The following is a 23,324-nucleotide window of genomic DNA, read 5'->3' as shown; positions in this document are numbered from 1 at the left end:
AGAATTCCCCTCTGCTCAGCACTGGTGAGGCCACACCAGGAATACTGCATCCACTTCTGGGCACACCACATGATATTCTAACGTTCAAAGAACTATACACTTGCATATTTATATACATATACGCAAGGAGATGGCATAAATACATATACATAAATCATGTTATGCGAGATTAAGTTATATTTAGTGCTAGAGATCAAAAGAGAAGAGCAGGCAGGAAATTACAATTCTATTTTTTAATTTTAAATTCCATAGTAAGAGGAAGTGTGAAAATACTCCAGACAAGAGTCAACAGTAATTCCTACGTGCCTACTCTATAGTTTCTTTTTGCATTAGACATTGCAGATGCATCTGCTCGTGAAAATCCCTATAGGCAGTATAAAAGAAAGAGCCTCCAGCACAGAACTATCAGTCCTAGCCAACTTTGATTTTATCATGTATACAAAAGGCTAATATCAAGTCAATATGAAGTACTTGAACAAGGTCATTTTCTTCAGCTATTATAGCTTTTTCTGTTTTTCCTTTCTGCATGCCCCTCTAGTGTTTCAGGTTTGCCATATATTGACCTCATAAATACAAGTATTATTCCTGGAAACAAGCAGGACAGTATTCCACTGGGAAATGAGCAATCTAATCAGAGTTGGTTTTTACTTTATTTGTGATCAATGCCATACAATGCTGCAGTGAAAGTTAGAAAAGCACGTCACACATTTCTAGTATAAGTCAAGACACCAGCCTGATTTCCAACAGGACATTAATCTTGTTCTAAGGTAAATATTACTCAGAATACAAATATTTCTCAGAAGCCATCCTCCCCTATGGAAACAACTTGACATTGCTTTTGTGCAGATGTGACCAGCCACAATGGAAGGGAAGCAAGTCTGTACTCCACAAGAGAGCCATATACAGTATTAGCAACAGACTCCATTTCTTCAGTCAGCTATGAACAAGCACAACTACATTGACCAGGCTATATCCAAACTTGGTTAAATAAGAGAAGTTATATTGTTCTTTGGTTGCAATGATTATTGCTTAGATCCCAAGGATCTCATTGATTGAAAAGTAATCACTAGAAGCGATCCCAGGAAAAATATTTTTAAATCCAGTTACTTACCCTTCTTCTCAACCTTGATGCTTTTGAGAGCTTCAGGAAAGTTAGATGTGGTTTAAAGTCCTTGCTTCCTGAAATGTCAAGATTCATTTCAATAAAGCATTCTTCTACAGCTGCTGGAAAAAGATAATATAAGAAAGAAATTAGTTACAGTGGGGAGGTAGGGAAAAATAATTACAGGAAGGCTAGACAAAAAGTCACTATCCCTGTCTGAGCAAGACAGTTAACACATACCCCATATAACCAGTTGCTGCATGATCACAGGCAACAGAAAAATTTGTGAAAAGTACTCAAAATGAATGTTCTGCATGACATAGAGACATAAGTTGTAAACCTGAGACTGGATCAGAAAAACAGAAGTTTTTCTGTGTTTGCAATGCAATTCCTTCTGAATTCACAAATGATGAGAAGAAGGAAGTATTTGTCCATGGCAGCCCTGCCAGGAGCAAGATGCAGCCACCAGCAGTGGCCACAGCTAGGGACTGTGACAGAAAAGATTATCCCCAGCTATTGCAAACACCAATGTGAGAAGCAGAAGGCTTCCAGGAAAAAAGAAAGTGTGACTAGATTCCCCAAACTACTACAACTCCAGAGCACTTAATGCAATTCAGGAGGGGACATCACACAAACATAATACTCCTTCCCCAGATACAAATGTGATACAAAGCTTTTATGATGGCATTGGCTTAAAAACTTCAGTCACATTTATAAAGCCATAAGGTTTTATCCTTCAAAAGGAAAAAATGTCTGTGAGTAACTCCAGGATTTACATTCTTCAAGGCCTTTTAGCTAAGGATTTTAATGACAAGTCGAACCAAGCAGAACTGTTCCTGGTTTTCATGAACTTCGGGGATGCAGAGTCTCAAGTAAAGCAAGGTAAGGTTTGCATGAGGCAAATCCCTACAATTCTGTCAAAACCAGAAGACAATGTCTTGTTCAAGAGTTAAGCTTAAACAAAATTACACTTAAAGCCTTGGCTAAGGCTGGAGTACTCCCCAGCAATTTCTTACTGACAGATCTTATACCTTGTTTATATAAAGCAGAAAAAATAGGGTGGGGGGGGAGGGAATCAACATTTTAAAATGGAAACCTGCAGCATTTGTGGTTCTTCCAGTCATATCCCCCTGCCTTGACACCTGTCTTGGTTCTGCTTAATTTCTTAGGCACTGAAAGAAGGAGGTTCAATGTTGAAACTGTGTAAAAACCAGCACATTACATACCTGATGAGTGCCTTTTTTAAAATCACCCTGCTTCCATTTTATTTTTCCACCTATCAAAGTTTAACTACATGTGTGCTCACTAGTTTTTCATATGCATTTGTTATCAAGGCCAGGTCTCTGGGTTGGATTTTAGCTAATTAAGAGTTTAAAATGTTTCTTCTCAGAGTATTTATGAAGGAACAGCAGCTGGGGCTGTCTGATCACTTTGCCAAGGCAACTGCTTGTTATATTTTCCATCTGGAGAACTCAAAGAATAGGATCCAGTTGTCCAAACAAGCATCTAAGGCACTTTTAGATGCCCTACAGGATGTCCACCTAGCCCCCAGCTGCTGCTGCAGAAGGTACAGCCTGGCTGTAGGTCCAGTGTGAGTGCTGCAAATACTTTAGGATATCTGAAAGTGGTCCTAGGTGATTATGGTTAGGTATCAAACAACCCCTATAATGCCCCTGGTACTTTGTCAAATACAACACATTAACATGAAAAATTTATGCATATTAAGTCTTTGTTCACTTATCAGTTGGTCAAAGCACAGCAAGCCCCAGAGAATAAAAACAGCAGAAGAGTGTCTAAGCTCCTTCTAGAAAATAAAAAGCCCTTCCCCATGTACCATCCAGCATATAACCTCCCCTAGCTGCATAAAAAAAAAACAGGTAGATATCTGAAAATAACATCTCCTCTTGGTTACCACCCAGCACCAAGTCTACAGAACAGCAGGAAAGGGTTCTGACTTAAAGGTGAAGGTCTTACTGCCATGGGTAGATTTTCATCAGAAAAGTAGATGATGGAAGAAAGGTCAAGGCCAGCAATCTTCTTCAAGAAGTCAGTATAAGAACAAGGCTCCTGGATGGTGTGTCCTGCCCATGCAAGTTTGGCACTCAATTTTGCAGGCACTGTCTTCTCCAGCTCATTTGAAAAATATCCTACAAAAGTTCCAAGACATCTTCAGCAGTATCTTTTCTCCAAAGTGGATCACTAGGTCACTAGGAGCAAGATAAACCCAGTAGCATTCAGTAATTGCTGCTCATTGATCTAGAGATAGATCCAACTCTCCACTTTGAAACTGAAGTCCATGATGTAGGACCAAAAGCAGATGGAGGGCCAGTCACCTGGCTAATGTCAGGAGCACTTCAGGGGCTAAAAGACTTCATTAGAGCAGGCAGAACTCAAACTTGCTGACAAACTATCAATAAGGGCATGATGAGGCAGAGACAGCTGTCAGAAGTGTCTTGACCTTTCCTAGCCAAATCATTGGCCCATCATGCTGCTCAAAAAGACCACATTCAAAATTCACACCTAGCTCATGACAACCAAAAATATTGACTAAAAGGTAAGGAAAAAATCCCTATTCATTGTAAAACAATTAATTCAATTGCTTTGCTGAGAGAGGGGGAGACAAAAACCCATCTCTTTGGAGATGTCACTGAAAGGATAGACTTTGATACATATTTGCATAATTCCCAGACTCATTAAGTTCTAGAAATGGTCAGAAGTTATGCAGAATAGAACAACACTGGAAGCTACAACTCTCTGATTTGCAAAATCATTGGTAATGGAGTTAACAGCTTGAAAAATGTCAGCTTGTCTCCAAGTCAAGGAATTATTTCAGGCAATCAGTCAACAATCATATTGCATTAAAAGCACAAGCACTGGCAGAATATTCCCAGGGTTTGCAATCAAGATTTTTCTCCTCTGCCTAATTAAGGGGTTCAGATCAGAAGCTAAACTCTGAAGATGCAGGTTATCCAGGCAGAGAACATGAAGGATCTGCCACCCACTATTGCAATGGCTTTTAGAGCTAATGCAGGTCCAAGATGATATTTAAAGAGCATCAACAGCACACATTCTGCAGAACCAAAATTAAACACTTCTGATGGTGATAAAATAGAATGATAAAGATTGCCCTTGTATGCTATGACTCATTGGGAACAAAATTCTCAGTTAAGCAAGACAATGAGTCGAGGGAAAACCAACCACATTCAGATGAGGACTGAGGTATTAATTTCTGTATCTTTTAGGACTGATGAGAGAACCAAAGCAGTGCTGTCAAAACAGTCAAATCCAGCACCAAAAGAGTCAATCAGTCCCGTATTTCAATGGTACTAAGTTGTATACATGCTGTCGACAGGCATGTACCAAATACAATCTTATAGGAAATTGCATCATCTGCCTTCTACTTTGTTATCTTCCAGACAAGATTATTTCCACTTAAAGCCTTGAGAAGAAGCCTTTCTAGTATGGACAAGTTTGTTGAGGCTGTAATGCTAATAAATAGGGACAATATCAGAGTACTTTCAAAAAAAGCACAGCTGTTTTGGGTCAAAATTAGCTTTGAGATGGATGGAACAATAAGAGAAGCAAAGGCCAGAGTCAAGCAAGAGGTAATGGATAGTGAAGTGGCTAATTTTACATAGCTGAGGCAAAGAAACTGTTCATGAGAGGCATCCCCTGTCTAGTTATAACACTAACTACTTAAGAGGTAAAACAAACAGGAGGATAAGAGGGCAGAACTATTATATCAAAGCTGAAAACTGGAGGAGGTTGGAAACAGCATCAACAAAAAGAAAAACAGACTGTTCTGAGAATCATATTCTTTGAAGTTTACACATTGTATTGCAAGCCTTTTTGAGAAGCATTAGTTGAACTATCCTTCCTTTTGTTTAGTATGAAAATGGCAAGGAAAAATAATGTATATTGATTATTTCTGTTCTCTCAGAACAGAAGCCCAGAACACATTAGGTTCTACATTGCAGGCTAAAGCAGGTCCTAAAAGCAGAACTCGGCAAGGAGGAAGAGGAGAGTATCACACCCTTCTGAAACTGTACTCAGGTGCAGGTAAGCAGATCAAAGGTCTGAAACATCTCAAAAACCCATCAGTGCTTTGGGAAATTAGAGCAGAGGACAAGCTCTTCTTACACTTCTGTTTCACCTTCTACAGTTGAAGCAGAACATAGATTTGCTGGTGCTACACACATGCGGAAAAATACTGATTTTTGTCATCTCCCATCCCAGAGGTACTTCTGATTTCATGCATACTCCAGTTTAAAGGAGGTTCTTGTATACTCGAGCTGGGGCCAGCACTTAATAGGCTTTCAGATTATTAGAATGAAGACAGTCTCAGCTAGAGGTGTCACTGAACACTGTGCACACCTCAGGCCTGTGAGATTCCAGCTGCAGGGCAGGTTAAATTAGCCTTGCTATGTGATCTTTACATGAATGTCTGTGCATCTCACCTGTCCCATATTAGTTCAGACAACCTATTTTAGGCCCAATGCTCTGCAGGAAGCCAGTTGTTGGCTTCATATTTAACAATTAAAGAGAAGAGATGAGGGGAAAGGCAGCACATCAGTCATGCACAACAGCTTGGGCCAGTGCTTGCAGGAACAGACTGACTCTACAAACTGGTTTATCATGAGCACTAGAGAATGAGGCTTTGTACTTACCTGCAATTCTGTTAAGCATTTTCTGGTCTTCTTCCAACATTTTCACATACAGCACTTGGTTATTAAACTCTCCAATCCCATGGAAGGTCAAATTAAGGTCTTTACCCTGCAAGATGTCTTCCACTTTAGCCTTGCTTTGCTTCAGTGCCAAAACAGCCCTTAAAAATAATCAATATAAAAATGCTGAAAGTATTATGGTTTTTTACATACAGAAGCATTGTTTTATTTTTAATACCAGCCAATATACCCATTTTTGACTATTCTGTAGTGCTATGCAAAGTATCACAGGCACACTGTATTTCATCGCTAATTCTTTTGTAATAGTTAGAAGATTTCAAATACACTACATATTTCACTTCAACCTTAGCTTATATATTAGAAGTGAATTCTGTTAGTAAACATTCAAAATATTAACATTCCAGAAAAGCTACAAGTATATGCTACTGAAGAGTCAAGAGGGATAAAACTGAACTTATATTTGTGTTATGTAGTTTAAAAACTTGATCACTGTAATTTTCAGCTGGTTGACTAATTTTATTCTTAAACTGTAACAAACTCATTCTCCCACCTGAAGCACAATTAACATTTTTTTCCATTTTATCCTCCTATTCCAGGCTAGGTAACAAAATATTGAAGTGATGGTTATGTTCTCAGCTCTGCATCCCATGTTAATAAAGTTTAGATATGCACCTTGCTGTGCACAGAAATCTCAAAAAAGAAAATTACCCAAAGACATTAATGCTTCAAATTAAAACTTTTATTAAAGACACAGAAAGAGTATAACAAATTTCTAAACGTAGACACAAGAAATCCAGCAACTTAATACCTGCTGAAGTTTTACACGTGCCCTTCTTCCTGGTGTCTCCTGTCAGTCTTCAAACAGACTTTGACCAGAAGCCTTCTACTAAGACTTCCTACTGCTAACAAACTGCAGCACAACTAAGGACTGAAGGACACCATCCCAAAGGTTACTGGGTCTTCTACAGTCATATTCATCATCACACCTAACACAAGTTTTGACTGCATTCATTCCACTCTAAAACTTACTCTGTGTAACATCCAAACAGAAACCAGGCAGTAAAATCCACACAGCACAAACTAATGCCCTTTGGAAAGGGTGTTTAATGCATACAGAGGCCACTTCACCCAACATGATAAACAGTCCTCACTACTACATTGGAGTTATTTCAGGTGACAGCATAAGAGCAGCTATTTTCCAAGACTCATCAAGACTCAGCAGATAAAGATATAGCAAGGACAGGACTTGTTGGAAAGAGATTAAATTCTGTCAGAGGATTTTGATTTTCCCACCTCAAACATTGCTAAACTAGGCCTTCGTTTAAGTTAATAATATCTAAGTGAAGATTAAATACTGCTGAGACAACTTCTCCCATCAACTGTTTTCTGTTGGAAGGGACCTTAAATATCATCTAGTTCCAACCTTCCTGCCATAGGTAGGGCAACCTTCCTGTAGACCAGGTTACTCAAAGCCCCATCCAGACTGCTTGAATACTTCCAGGGATGGGTCATCCACAACTTCTCTCTGTTCAGGGCCTCACTGTAATAAAGAATTTCTTACTATCATCTAATCTAAACCTGCCTTTTTTCAGCTTGAAACCATTCCCCCTTGTCCTATGTCAACATAAGTTCTGTTCCAGCTTCTGCCCTGAGAAGATGCCTCCCTCACACTGGCTAGGCCAGCTTCATCAGCAGTGCTTTATCACTCAGAAGTGAGAAATAGTTAGGCAGGCTTTCATATGACAGCACAGAGCAGTAGCCACTGAACTACAGCCTCATTTAGAAGAGCTGTGGAGGCAGGTAAAAGATAGAGGATGAATAGCATTTGGCAAGACAGATCTGCTTTTCATTAGGTATGTCCATTATTTTTACATTACAGACACACATCCACTCTTAAGTTCATTAACACTACTTAGCTCCACTCACCTCCCTAACCAATTGATTCCCATTTTGATTGCTGCTCTCAACTAACTTCCTATCCTCTTGGACATCAGCCTGCCCAGTCAGCAGCACTGGCACAGCATTTTATTACTGAATTGCTGTACACTGCCTTCTGCACATCTCCTTAGCCCATATAACACTCCTATTTTTTCTCCTCAGACCCTCCAAAAAAGTCCCTGGAATGAAAAATAAGACAGGTGATTTTAAAATAAGAGACATACAAGCCTGTCACATGCATCTTAATCATGCTTAACTGGTGCTGCCTGTACGAGCAGAAGAGGCTTTTTCTAGTCATGTTGGGTTTTTTGACACCTTTCTGCTAGGCATTCTGCTTTACACCCAAGCAGATCCTGTGTGACACTCATATGGTGTTGAGGCCTGTTTTTCATTCCCGTGCTGATATGTGCCAGGGCTCCTGCAGAAAGGGCTGTTCTCACCAGGTTCCCACCTCTACCACATGATGCCTTCCCAGGCACATAAGGGCCTTTCCTTTCTGCCTCCTTATGTCAAGAAGTTCCAGGTTTCCCAGGGTGGTGCAGTAAGATAAGGCTTAGAGAAAAAACTGCAGCAGACTGGCATTATTTTCTGGACTTATCAATTCTACCCTTCTTGACCACAGGATAGCTTTCCTTAGTCATCTGTCAATAGCTCCATCTTAATACAAAGCACCCCATCAGCAGCCCTCAGCTTGAATTCAACAGGAGAGCAGCTTGAGAAGGAGCTAGGCAAATTTTTTTGTTTTGTTTTCTTCTGAATGCAATACATCTTAACAGCTAACATCTTCCAGCTGATAAAAGTATGGCTGATCTGAAAAGCTGTGGTTTCTCAAAAGACAGCAGCTCAGGGAACCTGACATCTGCTGAGCTAATTTGTGGTAGCAACACAGTAAGAAAGCAGTAATACTATTTACAGCCAAACTACTTTTCCTCTTCACCCTATGGCAGATAAGAAAATTTCAATCTCTGATGCATCACAGATAGCTTTTGTAAAGATCTTTCCCCACAGGTACTGAAAGCAAGCCAGAAACTGATCAAAAAAAAGTTTAAGAGAAATTGTGTGTAGGCTCTAATAAAACATAATGATTCACAATAGCAGCAGTAAGGCTACCACATACAGAAAAATTAGCTGCTCTTGAGCTTGGCAGCATTCTTACTTTTTCACTTCTTCTTCTGTTCCCAGATGAGCTACTATTATAGTAAGGTGCATAGTTTGAACAGGAAGAAGAGCTCTTGACAGGTCAGGTTCTTTAGAGACTATGAGTTCTTGAACATCTTCAATTCTGTCCAAAATCTGCAGTGGAGTAAACAGGAGATAAATTTTCATTTTGGAATGCCTACACATTACCAGAAAAATTCAAAATGCTGACAATTTACACTCGCCAAAAAGCAACTCAATGTTTAAGCCAGGAATTCACAAAGCCACCTTCCTCTCCTCCTCATCCACCCCAGATTTATTATATAGTAACTTTCAGTTTCATACTTAATTTTTCAGGAATTGATTTATCTGTTTTCCTTTTTTAAAGCCTACAGGCTAAATTCATAGCTCTCCTGTGAGAGAAAAGCCCTAGATCTTAAAGTAGGTGTGAATCTGACCCTAATCATATTAGATTAAAGCTCACAGCACTGTGTAAATATTAATGGGATCTTCATGCAGTTGTCAGTTCTTAATAGACTGTGAAAATTGAATAGCATTTCCATAATTAATCTTATACCATTTTCTGATTACAAGTTTGATCACAGATTAAACTGATATCTCTTCCTAAAAGGAAAATGTAGCAGCAAACAAAGTAGATCGACTGAATAAACACTGTTTTCTGAGCTAGTGTTTCCCAGAACTGTGTGGTCAGTTTCTGGCTCTTGTGGATCTGTGTCTTTACACAATTGACTCCAAAGATTTTTATTTTTTTTCCAATATGTGCTGTTAAGGTTTACAAGCCAGTCATGGGAACAGGCAGGAGAGAGAAGAATTCATTCATACAGGTACTAAGCATCTGGTGGAAGCCCAAGTTACAGAGAAATCATTTATAGATTTTCAGATTATTTCACTGAGAAAAACTCTGCCTTACATGCCTAGGTGTTCACACATGTTAGAGCTCCCCTTTATTCTTACACAGATCGAAACAGCTGGGTCAATATACTTTTGTTTTGCAATCTTTGTCCATTAAGCCCAGCCATCATAGTGCAGCCCAGTAAAGAGACCCACAACCTGCACATCAGAAGAGATTAGCATAACAAGTTCCCAATAAACATGAGGATAAAAGCCACACACAGTTAAAATAACCATTTGAAGATACAAACTCCCTGAATTCACCAGCCCTTATGGTACGTTTGTCACCATGAAAAACACATCACTGACTCTTACATTAAGTTAATTCCTACTGCAACTGAAGCACAATTTATTGCAGCCTGCTATTTACAGCATGTGTTTAGATTGTGAAAACATTGAGCAGGAATAAAGCCATCAAGCTGTCCGACCACACAAGCTACAACCTTCGCTTCAACAGACTAGGCCAAGTATTAACAGTAATTCTACAAAAGAGCCTCCTGTTGTTCTCCCTCAGCCAGTCTTTCCAAAAACATCCTTCAAATAAAGAAGATCCTTTTGCATTTCAGTTTGAGGCTTAGACATCTGGGAAACGGAGCTTGAGTGAAATTCTCTCACACAAATATTTAACTATCACAGAGCAGTGTTAATGTAGTTTCTTACCTCTTCCTCTTATTTTTACACATGATTCTTCACAACTTCCTGGTCCTACTCCCATGGGAACAGCCTACCCTATCACTACCCTTTATTTTTTTTTTTTTTTTGGTGCATCAGTCTTTAGCACTTTTCTGTCAATGCTGTGTAATTGATGGGATAGCTGGGGGCTGAGAAGTGAAGGGCAAGAAGGAAGCACTTAAAATGGAGTACTAAAAGCCTGAGACCATAACATTCTTAGATTCAGTCGTCCAGCCTCCTGGAGCCCTGCTTTGACACAAAGGAAAAAGGGCTGTGCACCCACCAGGACTGGAACAGGGCTTTTCCTTTGTCCTCTTGAAAGGCAGAAAAATGTTGACAGCCCTAGGCCCTGACATCTGGAAAGCTCTTTTAAATAATTAAGGCAAAATAATTATTCCCAAAATACTAACAACATCTTTAAAACCCTTCTGTAGTAGACAATGCCTACAGAGTAGCAGACAACCGAATTGTATGGTCAGTGAGGTTAGGAATCTCTGCCTTAGAGGTAAAAGCATCTAAACACTACTATATGTGCACATGCATGTGTGTATATCCACACAAATTGGGCCACAAGGTCGAGGGAGGTGGTTCCTCCCTCCACTCCATTTGGTGAGACCCCACCTGTAGTGCTGCATCAAGCTCTGGGTGCTGCCCATCGAGCTCTGGGGTCCCCAGCACAGAAAAGACATGGACTTGATGGGATGAGCCATGGGGAGGTACACCAAGATTTCTAGGAGGGATGAAGCACATCTTCTGTGAGGAAAGGCTGAGACAACTCTGTTTGTTCAGCCTGGAAAAGAAAGGGCTTCAGAGTAATCTGATTGCTGCCTTTCAGGACCTGAAGCGAGACTACAAGGAAGATGGAGAGGCACTTCTTACGAGAACATAGAGTGACAGTAAAAAGAAAAAGGGTATTCAGACTGGAAAACAGTAGGTTTAGATTAGATATTAAGGAAGAATTACTGATTGTGAGGGTGGTGAAGTGCTGGAGCAGATTGCCCAGAGGTTGTGGATGCCCTACTCCTGGAAGTATTCACAGCCAGGCTGAATGGAGCTCTGAGAAACTTGGTCTAGTGGAAGCTGTCTTTGCCTATGGCAGAGGGGTTGAAACTGCCATAAGGGATAAAAAAAAGTCCCCAAAAGGGACTTTTAAGATCCCTTTGAACTCAAACCATTCTATGATTTCTTTACTCACACTCTTTACATATACCTGCCAACCTCATAGCACTGCATTCTTCAGTGTTTCTTTCAAGGCATCACACAGGACTGCCTCAGGTCACTGCCACCCTTAAGGGTAGCACTTAAAAGGAACACAAATTAGGAATATTGTGGGCAGAGCATCCAACCAGGAATGTCAGAGCTGCCAGATTGCCAGAGCTGGTGTGAGTGCAGGGAAACCTGTAAGACCAGAATTGAGAGAAGAAAAAAAGAGGGGAAATATATTCATTGGGCAGCACAGGATGTGGTCTCAGGCTATATATTAAGACACTCAAATATCATTAAAATAGCAGAATAAGTTAAGCATTCATGACCCTTCAAGCTGTTCCATGATCTCATTCCTCAGATGGCAGGAAACTTTCCAGTTTCCAGCTTAGATTTATTCTTTGCCCACTTCATACCCATTTGTTCATCTGCCAGCATTGTCTTCAGCTTACAAAGTTATTTTCTCTTCCTGGCATTTATCTTCCTGATGTGCTCTGCACTTTTGTTCACCTCTCAAAAGCCAGTCATATGTAGGAATCACTAAAGTTATATGAGGCCATCCTCCAGATAACCTTCAAAGATCATTCTGCTGAGCACAAAGCCAGAGCAAATAATTGCCTACCAAGAGGAAGGCACCTTTGACGCCTCCCTCTAACACATGCATAAGTGTTTTTACACTTAGGTAAAAACAAAAACCTAGAAGCCTGCCAAAGCAAGCTACTGTACCACAACTTCTTGTCACACTGGAGAAAAAAAAAAAAGTTCTGTACAACAGATACATCAATCCTACTTAACTATTGCCTTTCAGCAGCATGCCAGACACTGCATGAATGCTCAAGCTGGGGGAAAAAAGGAATCAAGTTATATATTGCAACAGGCAATATCTGTTTGGTTCATTGGAAAATGCACCATAAACTACTAGCAGAAGCTGATAGTAGGATGTTGTATTTTCACTCTGTTCATGCAAGTTAATATTCAGGTTTTGCCTTTTACATTTTCTTTATAGGAAAAGATACCAAGATACATATATACAATATAAATAATAATTTACAAAATTTTTGTACTGTTTCTCTGTTCTGCCCATGCTAGTTGGACACAGTTTCTGATTCAAATTAACACTTCCTCCTGCCTGTCTCTGCCAGGTGGAATTGTCTGCTCATTGTCTTGGCATCTCAAGGCTTTCCTTTCTCTTAATATATTTGAGTGCATAGTCATCTGCTGCCCCTACATAAAGGGCATGGGGCATGTCCCACCTCACAATGCTGTTGTTCCACAATGCTGAAACAGAATTCCATTTAAGCTGACTTGGGATAACAACAGATACTGGGACAAAGTGAGAGCTCTGCCTGCTTTTTCATACCTTGAGCAGCTGCAAACAAAACATTGCCATCAGCAGGTCACAGCTGTCTGTGAGAGGTTAAAGATTAAAAAAAAAACCCATCCATAAAGGCACTGACAGTACTGCTTTGGAAATAAGACATTCTATAGTCTTTCAGAAATCTTTGCATGGGCTTCAAAATTCATAGCACAGAATGGGAATAAGACGTTCAAGGTAAGCCAGTATCTTCCCAATTTCTTTGCAACTACAAAGTTGTGCAGAAGTTATGTAAGGCTCATTTGAAGCCCTCAACTAACAAATAAAGGGTGAAATCTGTCTCTCCAGCTACTGTATAATTTTTGGTATTTACTTCTATGGATCATAAGACAGGGCCTGTAGCAGCCAAACCCTGAAAGTCTGTATGAGATATTTCAGAACCAGCACTTATTGTTGTGGTAACTGGAATGCTTTAGATCCCCCACAAAGCCTCTAGAAAAGAATGTCTATTTATTTCCACTGTTTGCTGCACTTTGGTTTAGCATTACAGAGGTTAAATGATCTGTTGCTTCTTCCAACACTGCTTAAACATGTGAGTCACAATATAGCACACCTTGAAGTTTGAGCATTTAGACTGCACATATGGGTTCTTGAAATTAACCATCTCTCTAGGATCTCAGGGCAACTTTATTGGCTCAAAGATGAAGAAAAAACAGATCAATTCTCTATAACCTTCTGCAGAGAAGGAAAGTCTCATTCTCCATTGTAAACTTCAGTGGAAAAAGAGATGAACAAACAAATCAATATCCTTGTACTGAATACAGCCCTAAGAAAATGTAGGGTGGTACAACACAAGATGGTGAAAGCCAAGTCTTGTATTTGAAAAAGATATAGAATAGGAGATACTAGTGATGAGAGACACCTCCTTAGACCATATAGAAAGGGCAGTGGCAATTATGGAAGTGATTAATTTCTTTCCTAGCAGTAGCTGAAACATGGATATGTATAAACACATCTCTAGCCACAAAAACAAAGCACAGTACCTAAGGACTGCTATGAGGAACTTAACTCCATCCCAGACACAACAAACAATTTGGGGTAAGCAGGCAGAATTTGATCACTCTTGGCTCATTATAATTCTTCCCATCAAGATAAGAAGTTAACCCTAAGGTTTTTAGTAGAACAGCTACTTCAAAGTACCTTATCATCTGTTATTGGAATAGCAACAAAATAATTTGGAGCCTGTCTTGGACGTTTCTTAGGCAGTTCTTGTCCTAGGTATTCCTTCTGGTCTTCTTCAATCTCTCTGGGGTTTTCTTGGATATTACCTTGCTTCTGTCTCATCTCTGTACTTCTTTGGTCTTCCTTTTGCAGAGACAGGTCTGCTTTTAGCTGCTCCTGCTCTTGGTTCTGGTGCTGCAGCTGTTCCTCTGTCACCATCCCCTTCAGGTCTGCTCTGGCTCCAGCCTGCATGTCGTGCAGTTCCACCACTTCTGTTCTTTCCTCTTGGCTCTGGTCTGGCTGGGCTTTTTCCACTTTTCCTCCTTGATCCTGTTTTTGGCTCAGAACCCCCTGTGGCACCAGTTTCACCACAGCAAGCTCTCTCTCACCTTCAGATCTTCTCTCTCCCTGATTTTTCTGGGGGGTCCAGTGTTCTCCATTATCTAGCACTCCCTCACCTTGGTTCTGGAAGTAGGTCATCTCTTCTGGGTCACAGCCCAACTGCAGCTGCACCGTGACCTTGATGCCAGCAGAGCCTTGTCCCTGCTCCTGGGGCTGCAGCTGCACATTAACTTGTGGGAGAGATGGTCCTGGACCCCCCTGCTGTAACTGCACCTGCACAGTCACTGATGGGGCCTCCCATCTCAGCCTTGGCCTCTGGGGCTGCACCTGCACTGTCACCTCTGGGGAGTCCCACCCCTGGCTCATGTTCTGGGGCTGCACCTTGACAGTCACTTTTGGGAGCTCCCACCCTGGGTCTGCTGGTTGTGCTCCCGTGTTTGGGGCCATGCCTCCTTGGACTGGCTGGCTCTGTGGGTGCACATGGATATCATTCCTTCCCTGTGTCTCTTGAGCAGTGGGCAGTAGCTGTGCTGCTGAGGGATGGTCTCCTTGTTCCAGCTGTACTGGTGAACAGAGTTGCTGAGTTCCTTCTGGGCTTTCATCCACCTGAATGTGTTCCTGGACCACCTCTTGAGGCTGAGCTCCATCTGGACTTCCATCTACCTGAACCACCTCTTGATCCCGACTCCCATGCAACTCCTGTTTTATCACCATCATCCTGTAACACCAAAGCTTTCTTCTTCTAGGCTGGGGATTCTCCAAGATACTCCTCTTTCTTTGGGGCTTGAGGTACTTTTTAAAAGGAACTGGGGAAAAAAAAAGAAAAAAGCCTAACAGTTATCAAAAATATTTCTTGCAATAGTTCAGTCTGGGTTCAGCTCTGCAGTTGGACTCAGTACAAGGGAGCTTCAACCCAGTCATCAAACAGCTCAGGCTAAAAACCTCTGGAGAGCCTGGCTGAAGATTGAACTGTAGCTTCTAGTCACTATACTGTGCTCTTAACTTCTGCTCTTGCCCTGATTAGGTCTCCCATGCTTTAAAGCATGAGTACACCATTTCACAGCGTGCAGCACCACAGAGACAGAGGCCTTATCAAGGGACTGCAGGTGTGTTGCCTAGAGGTAGTTACTCACAGAGACTGAGAATAACCTGAGCCAGACTCAGAAGCTGAGCACATACAGAAACAAGATTGCCTGTAGACCTCTGGTCTGTAACTGCAGCACGTCACCATCTAATCAGACCTGCACACACTACTTTTCTTCTTTCCTAAGTATATATTACAGTTTTTTCTACAGCAAACTCGTGCCACATCCTTATTTGTCTTAACATCTCCCATTCACCCTCTCATCCCCTTTTCCTCTTCAATAAAATTGCAGAGGGAGATGCTTTTCCTATCCATGCCACTTAGATGCAAGCAGTGAAGGCACTGAAAGAGAAAAGGGATTTTCTTTTTCCCCCTCCTCAATTCAGAGGTTAATTCCACAGAATCCCAGAAATCAAGAACATTTCATAGTTGGTCAATGCAGCTCAATTGCCCTCAACAGAAACAGCACTTATTGGAGAGGATGTCTAAGCAAATAAATTTACAGACCAAACAGGATTCATCTGTATGAGAAAAAATATTTCACACCCCAGGTTATGACTGGCCTTGACTTCCAAGTCCTTCCAAGTCATGGCAATATTGAGGGCTTTTTCCCCAAAAGCTGTAAGAGGTAGGCAGATATTTTTTATAAATCTTCTCTCCAAGACAACCAAAATGTTTGTTCAAATTTTGCAGGAAAACTAGATCCCTTCCCACCCCCACAAAGCCCACAATCATGAAAAAAGTAAAAATTAAATAGAAAAAGTGTAAAAAAAATTGACACACAACCTACATGTTTTAATATTGGACAATCCAAGAAAGTTAGTACAGTATCTTATTAAAAACAACAACAAAACAAAAGCAACAAATGCAAATTATTTTTGTAGTGGGGTAAAGATGAAAAGCTTAAGAAACTCATGTTGAATTCATGTGAAGGTTATTATATGCTCTCTCCAGAATTCAGATGTTGGTACTTTGTTCCATATAATGGTCTAGTTTTTGAAAGGATATTCAAATGCTTGCATATATTTCACATGCAATTTCACCAATCAAATAGCTACATTACTTAGATTCTATTCTGCTTTAAGATTTTTGTTGACTATTTCAAATCTAAAGACTTAAAGAAACTACTAAGGGTTTTTGAAATGCAAGAGGCCAAGTGCTTATGGAAGTAGACCAATCTTATCTCTCTGGAGACAAAGCACTGTGGTCATAAACTAGCTATAAAATCAGCTACTACTCATGGTGTTTGGGTCTGGACTCCTAAAGATCATTTTGCCCTCTGAAAGTGTGTTTAATCAGGGGTATGAAGAATCCCTGATCATCTCAATGATCCTTAATAGAGATACAATCTAACATAGTACTTCATCCTGAAACAGCACTAAACTTCCAAATATCTCTGACATCAGCTCTGACAAAAACAGGCTCTGCCCTTACTTTCATGTCTTCAGTGTCCAAGTGAGGAAGTAGAAGGAAAGAACAATGTGGAAGTCTCCCAGAGAACCCTTTCAACCATGTAACTGCTGTAAAACACGCCTTGATTTTCTTAAGTACTTCTAATAGCACAGCAACTCCTGAGACACCATTACACTCCCCTGCCTTCCTCACAGTCAAGGTACTTGAGAAAGCAAGCCATTTTTCTCTTTCAAAAGTCATTTAATTAAGCTTCAAACCACTGCAAGCCTTGGTAAGTACCTATAACAATAGCTCAGTTAGCTCCAGAGAATGCAGCATCTAAATTCTTTGTAAACAAGTAGGTGAGTCAGAAAGTTTCATGTGCCTAGAGTGACAGGATTCATGCCACTGAAACATCATAAACCCCACTGCAATATTTGTCTTACTAGCAGTGTGTAGCTGAAACATAATAGAAGTTTAAAAAAAACCCCCTCTCTTGCACTCAGCCTAAGCTGCTCTGTGAAAAATCATTAAAACAGGTAACAATTTGTAACAAGTGGCCCTGGTGGTGGACATTTGTTGTTGGCTTTGTTAGGCATCCCCTCCCAAAAGTACCATTGAAAACCACAGTCTCTCTTCCATTTGTGCCTACACAGTAACCTTCAGTAGGGATTCCACAGACTGTCATCAACCTAGCAAAGACAATGCAAAAGCTGAGGCTGAGAATAGATGAATCACATAGAAAGAAGCATCAGTGCCTTTTACAAGATAATCCACTGTTTTTAAGGTTTTCAATACATAGCATCAAGGGAGTCTCATCAATTTCACACAGTTCTTTCCCTACACTATTTTGCTTTTAAGCCTGTATTGCTTCATTTGTGCACGTCTCCCACAAAACTTTCATTAGATAATCCCACCACCTACAAAGAGCTAGAGATGCAGCTGTTACCCAGCCATCCCTACACTATTTGAAAGTCCTCGTGGCCCTTGTGTGGCTGTCATCAAATTGGTAATTAAGAGCTCGGATTTTTTATGCCTCAACTTAGTACACCCTAAACTCAGAGGTTAATGAGGTGGCAGCATCTTGGTCTTTGAAACACCTCAGCACCTGTATGAAATAAGTCTCTTGAAATCCTGAGTGCTAGAAGCATCCCAGAGAGCCCCAGGTTTTTGCCAAGTCTTCCCTCTAACTGCTATTCAGAGCCCTGCCATTTCATTTAGCCCAGGTGACAGCATCAAATACTCGTCCACCCACAGCAAGGTCCAGTGCAAGTTGGGCAGCCAAGGGCTGAAGACTGCAGTCTATACAAATAAGAAAGATTCCTGCCCCTGCAGCTCAGAAATATGCTCTTAGGAGGTCCTGAAAAAGGCAGGAAGACCACCCACCTGCATCCAAAGCATCTAAACCACAAAAAAAGCTCTTGCTTCAAATAAATAGTTTGTTCCATTTTCAGCCTTTTGACAGGCAGAACTAATGCAGACCCTTTTACCCCAGCCAGCAGCTCCAAAACAACACACAAGATCCAAAGGCAAGCTCCCCCCATCCTCAGTCCCATGCCAAAGGCTGGGAACAGATAGTAACTCTGCCTTAACCTTGATCAAAAGTGTCCAGGAACATGCAAGAAAGAAAGCTGACCTATCCCCTGAAGATGTAGGCAGCATTTTTCCCAAGGACCTGTCTTTGCTGCTTCAGACCTCAGTCTGATACTCCTCACTGCCTCAATCTCAGAAGCATCAAATGCCCAATGAGGATGACAACAGAAAAATCAGCTCTGCTGCTCTCAAGTTGAATTCCAGTGCAAAGCAATTCCCTTTTGCCCAGCTGGCTGCACTGCCAGTATTAAGTTCCCATACCACAGAGAAACCCTGGAAGCCAGGAAATATTCACTTCTACCAGGAAATAGATTTTGTGCTCCAAAGAAGTGCTGCAGGGAACTGCTGACTGGCTAGCATTGCCTCAGTGTCACTGAAGGATGATGTTGAAGTCTGCTTACATCCACTCTGATGCATGCAAAACAGCCTCTCTGCACAGAAAATAAGCCATGAGAAGAGTTTTTACACAGTTCTGCTTCATCAGATAGGTCAAACTCCTCAGCTGTGACAGTGACATGCAAGTTTGCTGGCATTGATCTGGGAAGCCCAAAAAGGTCTATTTATGGGCCTTGCTTTCTGCAAAAGTCTCTCCCTTGTCACTCAGTTGCTGGAGAGCATGATGCAGCCGCAGCTCAGTAGCTGAAGGGCAGATCTGCATCTCAGGTCCAGAGAGAATGCTTAAAATGAAGGAGATAAAGGGAAGATTTACCAGCTCCTGGCCAAGCATAGACACACATCTACTATAATAATTCACTTGTGTTTTGCCCAAGATCTGAATGACTTCCTGGGCCTTTGAAACTCTCCCTGTTCCTCTTCCTGATCAAGCTAGCAATTTACTGAAGTAATCTGATGTACATGAAGCAAAAGGCATTTGAAGCAAACAACCTTTCCTGCAGCACCCAGGTCTTTTCTCTAAGCAATACTGCCCTCTGGCAACCCATGCCTAAAACATCCACCTCATCCTGCCATGCTAGAAGGCTGTAATTATACAGGTCACTTTCCTCAGTCTTATGATATATTTGCATGGGTACCAGGCCTTATTTCTCCTCTCCTGTCCCCCCAAAATAATTTTATGCTTTGCAGACTGGACATCTCAGATATCTGTTCTTCCTGCTAAGATGCCTTTTCAGCATTCAGCTATCACAATGTTAGAGGAGAAGAAGAAACATGTCAAGGAACCTGCCACAAAAAGTCTTAGAAACAACATTTCTATTTGAAGTTGCATCCTTTAAGCCATCACAGTATGCCAAAATCTCTTTTCATTTTATTTCCTATCAAAACTAAATTAAGCTAGATCAAGAGAAAACACATAGAAATTGTTGGGGCAGAGTTTCTCCCTCTTACCAGTTTATTGTACCTTCATAAGTGGGAAATTTTGTTGCAGTTGATGAGAAATGGAAACAAGTTTAAGTACAATCAGAAATCATCTGTAAAACATGGTTTGAGCTAGAGAACTGGTTTATTGAGATGCATTTGGCCCTGTCTTATTGTCCCTTTTGCTAGAGGTTTAATATAGGGCTAGGAAGAAGGGTAAAGGTGGGAGGGAATACAGAGCCACAGTTAATTAACCCAAAGTAGCAAATAGATGACATAAAAGAGTGTTCCATGGTCTGTACCTATACGTTTCCTCCAGTTTAAACCCAAACCCTCCCTTTAGACTGAAGTAAATACTTCAGTTGCCTTATTTGTTTGTAATATTAAGATTTAAGAGGCACACACAAGTTACAGAATTTCTTGACATGTTCATTTATTAGCTTCATTTTTCCAGTATAAAAGTGGGAAAATCAGGCAACTCACACCTCTTAAAACTGGTACTGTATTTGGTGATGCCTATTTTTCTCTAATTAGTCACCAAAGTAACCAATGAACATTCCAAAAGCAGTATTCCAAGCTGCTATTTAGCAGTAGGCAACTAATTCCTTACCAGGGCTAAATTCAAAAGGTTTGTCCACCTACAAAGGGGAAGCCAAGGAAAATGGGTGGAGGGCAAAAATAGGAGAAATAGGAGCTCTGAAATGAACAATAGTTATGTTTGGTGGAAAGACATCAGAGGCAGAAATAACACCGTTGATAGGAGCAACACATACTTTATAAAGCTGCTTTTTCCTTAGTGGCTCATTAGGATTCCACACTTTGTCAGACCACACTGAATGAATTGTTCCCAGAGTACAGATGAAAGATAAAAAAAAGGCTTGACTTATATTTAATGATCCACCATTACCATATCTGTATGTGGACAGAGTTTCAGCATTAACACACAGTATACACACTATAGTGACTACGGTGTCTCAGAGACCACCACTGCCTGGTGGAGAAGGAAAGCTGACACCACCATTCCTCTGAAGAGGAATGCAGTTATTACCTTTTCAATGACTGTGTGTAGCTTGCTTTATTAGCCATTGTTTAAAGCACTATAATTAGAAAAAGTGTTAGATATGCAAGATAAACCATCCTCCCTCAAATAATACATGCTCCCCTGTGAGTTATAATCATTACACATCGTGTTAAAGAGGTTTTGTAGAAGTTTCTTCACTGACTAGAACCATACAATCATTGTGCCACTTTCACATTGCAGCAAAAAACCAATACATCCATAAAATGTGCCCCAGTCATTGCTTTTCTTTATGAGGATCTCTGAGCAGCTATTAAACAGCAATTATCTTGGATGTTGTACTAATCTTTTAGGTGTAACAGAGGCAGATATTCTGTACATTGTCAGCTGGTTCAATTGTAATCCCTGCTGCCCTTATTCCCCTTAGCCCCAACTGAAGCAGAACTCCGGCTATAATTCAAGCCACATTAGTCTGCATTTCAAAGTGCATCTTTATACTACCTAAAATGAAACAAGTGTGTTACCCAAGATAAGCTTAAAATGATTTGCATAAGATAATCAGCACACTCTTGAGATTACTTTGATTTTTGGTAGGCATATCATTTATGCGAGCAAACATCATTCTTTAAAAAGGTAATATTCATCACTTCTGATACATCAGAAACTAAAATACTGTGACTAAAGTTATAATTAAAAAGGATGATGTTACAAACAATTAGATCATCTCCAGCACATGTTGCAGGGATGTCCTGACTTCATTATTCCTTCACAAAGGCAGTACCAAAGACCCCATTAAACTGAGGGGGGGAGGGCTAAACTCGAGACTGATTTGAAAAGCCCCTGTTCTTGTAACCCCTCATTCAGGCAGAATCTCCAGGTCAAATCCTCCATACCTGGACACCCTGAGCTGCCACCAGTTCAGCCAAACCTGGCACTCCCATCACCCTTTGGCACCAGCACTTCTGAGGCACTCATGGACCAAGTGAACATCACACAGGAGAGACATTTCTTGCATGAGTGCTTCTGTCTTTATTGGAAAGCACTTTTGTGTGCAGAGTAGATCTGCAAAGCCTGCAGCTGTGGGTTTGTGACAGCATAGTCCAGGTATTGTCCCCTTACTCTATCACAATTTCTCATTGCACTTCCACAGATTCCACTATCTCAGCAATATTTCACAGGTCAGTATAGTTAAAGTGTCTGCTTTCCAGCCATCAATTGAGGAGATAATCTTTAATCCAAAATACAGTGCATTACATCATCTCATCTTCTGCTTATGATGGTCTCCTGCAGTATCCAGCCAGAGTGACTGTCTGCAGCCTAAAGGATTTACCCAGTAAATTAATGGCTCTTCTTAAGTATCTCATATCCACTTAGAAACACAAATATGGATTATTTGTTCCATTAAAAAATTTATTCTACAGGCACACAAGAAGTCTCTGTCTTAAGTGATTGAGTATCCAACCTTGGAGAGACAGAACACTGTATCTGAACAGCTAAGCCCTGACAAATTTTAACTGATATGTATATTTCCTGCCTGAGCATCCAAGCCACTCACTGTCAGATCCTTAGTTCACACCTCCCGAAGCCTTGCCAATCAGACAATTAAGCACTTTTCAGACAATAAGAGGACTCGAAGAAAGAAATTCTTTAGGACCAAAGGATACAGGCAGAAATCAATATAATCTCAGTATCTGTCAACTGTGCACAAAGTGCTACAAGAGAATATCTGACCAGCACAGAGCATCCAGTCCTCCTTCAGCCACAGCAGCCTGGGCTGCAAGCAGGGCTAGAGGCAGGCACAGAGCTGCTAAAGGTCAGCATGCTCCCCTCCAAAGGGGTATACCTGAAGGAACAGATAAAGCATCGCTCAAGACCATTAAAAAAAAAAACAAAAAACCCAAAACACCTCAACTTAGTTCTTTTTACTTGCTTGGATACTGGAAGTCATTTTAGGGAAATAAAACTGCAAATATACTTTAAGAAACATCTGCCCTTTAAATAAAGAATAAGAAATTATTTTAATCTTGAGGTCAGTTATGGATAAAGGAATTGCCCAAAGGAACTAGCAAGTCACTGGTTTTGACACAAGGCATAATAGGTATATAATACTATACTAAAAGTCAGTACCTATTGTATAAAGTTATACAGAATTCACATTATTGTGAAAATTAAAACTTGTTTAAATACAAAAAGTGTAAGTTTGTAGCTTATATAGTTAATTTGTAAAGAAATATTTCACTTCTTTATTGAAGTGTTTCAAACTGTGCTTTCCACTCTTCTGTTCAAGAAACATAATATATACTTAACTGCAAACATGAATATTTTTCAATAAGAACCTGTATTACATACACACCTCCTTAGGAAATTTTTAAGCATGTTAAATAAAAATGATCTTA

At 40.5% G+C, this 23,324-nt stretch overlaps 1 protein-coding gene across 4 annotated transcripts in view; it reads right to left on the bottom strand.

Annotated features, from left to right (window-relative positions):
• The window catches only part of LOC111924954 (uncharacterized), a 47,341-nt gene that overhangs the window by 18,580 nt on the left and 5,437 nt on the right, over positions 1-23,324 (bottom strand). For 3 of the 4 annotated variants that reach the window (XM_023921278.2, XM_086891973.1, XM_086891981.1), the window contains exons 2-5: positions 14,165-15,333; positions 8,882-9,018; positions 5,770-5,927; positions 1,112-1,224 (exon numbers count right to left, since the gene is read on the bottom strand). In XM_023921278.2, the coding sequence (XP_023777046.2) occupies positions 1,112-1,224; positions 5,770-5,927; positions 8,882-9,018; positions 14,165-15,244 (1,488 nt within the window). In that variant the 5' untranslated portion in view covers positions 15,245-15,333. The remainder of the gene's footprint in view (positions 1-1,111; positions 1,225-5,769; positions 5,928-8,881; positions 9,019-14,164; positions 15,334-23,324) is intronic. The other variant, XM_023921279.2, reaches the window with a different exon arrangement.

Source organism: Cyanistes caeruleus, chromosome 1 (assembly GCF_971803275.1).
Source record: "Cyanistes caeruleus chromosome 1, bCyaCae1.hap1.1, whole genome shotgun sequence".
Lineage (NCBI taxonomy): Eukaryota > Metazoa > Chordata > Aves > Passeriformes > Paridae > Cyanistes > Cyanistes caeruleus.
This window is presented reverse-complemented; position numbering and strand designations above follow the sequence as displayed.